Source organism: Dipodomys ordii, unplaced genomic scaffold, assembly GCF_000151885.1.
Source record: "Dipodomys ordii isolate 6190 unplaced genomic scaffold, Dord_2.0 Scaffold2, whole genome shotgun sequence".
NCBI classification, from domain to species: domain Eukaryota; kingdom Metazoa; phylum Chordata; class Mammalia; order Rodentia; family Heteromyidae; genus Dipodomys; species Dipodomys ordii.
This window is the reverse complement of record NW_012267218.1, coordinates 34,286,703-34,290,387: the sequence shown is the minus strand read 5'-3', so window position 1 is coordinate 34,290,387 and position 3,685 is coordinate 34,286,703. Positions and strand designations below refer to the sequence as shown.

The 3,685-nt window shown below is 42.7% G+C and overlaps 1 protein-coding gene across 1 annotated transcript in view; it reads right to left on the bottom strand.

Moving 5' to 3' along the window:
- Six4 (SIX homeobox 4) overlaps window positions 1-129 on the bottom strand; it is a 9,502-nt gene extending 9,373 nt beyond the window's left edge. The window contains exon 1 of the mRNA XM_013014798.1: window positions 91-129. Within this exon, the coding sequence (XP_012870252.1) occupies window positions 91-129 (39 nt within the window). The remainder of the gene's footprint in view (window positions 1-90) is intronic.
- Between the last annotated feature and the right edge of the window lie 3,556 nt (window positions 130-3,685).

Genomic DNA, 3,685 nt, shown 5'->3' with positions numbered 1-3,685 from the left:
GGCGGCGGAGGCCGCCGCGGCGTCCCCCGGCTCCAGGGGGAACGAGGCTGGAGCCGGGGGGCTCAGCCTGGCCGCCGCGCCCCCCGCCACCTCGCGGTGCGCCTCCTGCCCTTCCGAGGCACTTTCCATCCCATTCTCCTGCTTGATGTCCGCCGCACTTGCAATCTGCCCGGTGGGGGAGGAAGAGGACATGTTTGTGTGTGTGTGTGTGTGTGTGTGTGTGTGTGTGTGTGTGTGTGTTGTTTATTTTCCTCCCTCCCTCACTCCCTCGCACTCTTTTCCTCTTTCTTTCCCCCCCTCTCTTACTCCTCCTCCTTCGTCTCTCTCCCCCCTCCCCCCTCCGGAAAGCCCACTCCCTCCCTCCCGGTTTCGGCTGGATCTGGCCGATCAGGTTTCCCCCCCGGCCACGCAGTCACCATTAAGATAGCTGCTAGAGCAAAGTAGTGTAAACGGATAGCTGCTTTCTGCCGTTCCCCCAACGTGACTCCTCCGGTTGCTGCATACTATAAGGCACTGGCGGCCCAGCCGGCCGGGACGAGCCACCTCATTGGCTATTTCGCATTCAGAAGGAGGAGGAGACACCGTTTCTATCCCTGTCGATCACCCGCCTCCCACTCCACCCCTTGCCTTTCCCTCTCTCGTTGACCCCCAGGCACCTATACCTGAAGGAAAATACCAACATTCTTTTCAGGCCCCGTTCCTGGACCGACAAGTACTGTAGGTGTGCCTTGAAAACCGGACAACTCTTTCAAAGAAAAGTCCCAGGGATCCAGTGGGAATATTAAATGGTGCGGCCTTGAGGGCTGGACAGCTAAATTCTTAACAAAGAGACCACCCTTAGAAAGTGGCTGCCAAACCTGCAGAGAGAAATTCACAAGCTTTCCAGCACCTTCCTACTCCCTTCCCCCATTTTGATGTCCTTGTGCAGGTTTTGAAGTGAAAGGGGTCAAGAATAGACCAGTACCGTGGAGGCAAGCATTTACAGTAAATTAAAATACTAAAGAAGGTAAGATGCTTGAAATTTTGAAATAGTGGATGTGAATAGCCCACTGAAGATGGAAACCTTCAAAAAAAAAAGTGCTTAACCTTGCCACGTGGCAAGAGAAAGAAGATATAATTAAACATTTAGAATATTAAACTATGTTTATCCTAGATAAGTTGTGTGGTGGAGCTCTAAGACCTAAGTTATAATGATCTGGAAATGTAAATCCAATGTACTAACATTTTTAATACAGATGTAAATAGTTATTCTTTGATTTGTTTTTTCTTTTCCATTCTGGGTATGGATGAATAGTTTCTTTGGAGAAATTTCTTTGGTGGAAACACCATCTCTACTGCAGGTGTGTTGGAGGAATTCCATAACCCTTTCTACAGTATGGACAGATGGAAGATTGTCTTCGGGTTTGTGGCTAAGTGTGGGGTGGAGTCTGTTGCTATTTCCAGTTATCTCTCATCTCATCATGGTTTGCTCCAGGTTTTAGCTATAACAGGGATGAGCCCACTTTTGCTTCTGACTACTGTGGGTCAGTTAGTTGGCTTGCTGCTGCTCTTCCTGAAAATTCAACATTTTCATGGTATCAGACTCATCTTTTGCATTGTTTTTGCTGCCCAGCCACTTATAAGTGCCTACTTAAGCATATTATAAAGCAGCTGTTTAGGTCATCTGCTGGCATGATCAACTTGGTGGGGTCTCTCTCTCTCTCTCTCTTGCTGTTTAGGAATCCAAGAGTGACATCTTTGGTAGATTTAGAATCGTAATCACAGAAAAGATCACACACTTGTACTCCTTTGGAGAACAATTACCATACTTCCTGGTAATATCTGAGATTCAAAACTCCCTTGAATATTTAAAAATATATTTTTAAATTTTGGAATAATTTTGATTTACTGAGAAGTCATAGAAATAGTAGATAATGTCTACTCAACTTACATGTAATTTTCTGATGTTAACATCTTACATTCTAATGACACATTTCTCTGAAAACATTAATTCCAACATATTACTATTCACTAAACTCTAGACTTAATTTGGATTACACTAGATTTTTCAATGGCATCTTTTCCTCTGTTTTGTAATCCAATTTAGGTGATCACATTGAATTAATTCCTTGAATTCTGAAAGTATATTATCAGAAGATCAGCTATCTAGACACAGGTTTAGTTGTGGCTCTGTCATTTAATAAAAGTATAAAAAGTAGACAGGAGGCTAGATGTGGTCATGGTCCTCTGAAATCCTATCTGTGGGGGTAGGGGAGGCAGGCAGAGATAGGAGGATCAGGGTTCCAGGGTAGCTGGGGCAGAAGTTATTGAAGCCCTGCTCAAAAAGAGAGAGAGAGAGAGAGAGAGAGAGAGAGAGAGAGTTGGCATTGTTATACTTACCTGTAATCTTAGCTATTTAGGAGGCATAGATAGCAGGTTTAAAATTCAAGGCCAGCCTGGTAAAAGCAATCTCCAACTCCTATTTGAAAAATAAACAGGAAGTAAAAGGATTGATGGTGTGGCTTAAATGATAGAGTATTTACATAGAAAGGGACGTGAGTTTTAATCTTGATACTGTAATAAAAGAAAGCAGACAGGCTATTGGGTTAAGATATGTACCAAAGTCCCTGATACATAACTAAACCTTAGCAAATATTTGTTATCTTCTTATTGATTCTGCCTAGTAGGAGACCTTTAAGTTTTATATACCTCATTTACAATTCCTTAGACCATATTATTGGACTGTTGGACATTAGGTCATATGGGTCTACTCATCAATTGAATATACTGAGCTATCTATTGGGCTTCTGTACATCTTTTGTATATTTGCCTTGAGTGCAGCAAGTTTAGTAAATTATACAAAAGCAACTGTGGCCTTTTATGGCATCTATATATTGAGTTGAGGAGATGCTCTTATGACCAGAAACCTTGGTTTCTGGATTTCTTGAGAAAGTTAAGACTTAATACTTATTCTATACCAACTGACAGTGGATTCAAACAAGATTAGCCACATTGACATGAACACCAGACTTTGTGAGGAAGTTTATCTGGCTGTGAACTTTGAGTCTATGTGTTGTCAGGGCAATGGCATGCTGAGTTATGATTTGGGAAAACAGAGTTGAAGCTGAGATTAAATATGTGTGAAAAGCATCAGAAAAGTAAACCACTTATTACCGTATCTTATTGCCTCAATATAGTGATGAAGTATTTTCCTTCATTGCTGTCTTTGCCATTTTAGTGTATGGAAAAAAAAAACTTGGCTAAATACATTGTGTTATATTTGTTTGAATATATATGATGGACTTGCCATCAAGAATGGAAATTTCCAGCCGGGCGCCGGCGGCTCCTGCCTGAAATCCTAGCTACTCAGGAGGCTGAGATCTGAGGATCGAGGTTCAAAGCCAGCCCAGGCAGGAAAGTCCATGAAACTTTTATCTCCAATAAACATTCTGAAAAACAGAAGTGGCGATGTAGCTCAAGTGGTAGAGTGCTATCCTTGAGCTGAAGAGCTGAGGGACAACGCTCAGGCCCAGAGTTCAAACCCCATGACCAACAACAACAACAAACAAGAATGGAGATTTCCTATTTCAAGGATGACTTTGGCTGAGGGATGATTATGGTACTGTTTCTTGGTAGTTCTTGCTCTTTCAGAAAGCTAATGCAGTGGTATGGGTAGGGAAGTAGCTTCTAAAACCATCTCTCCACC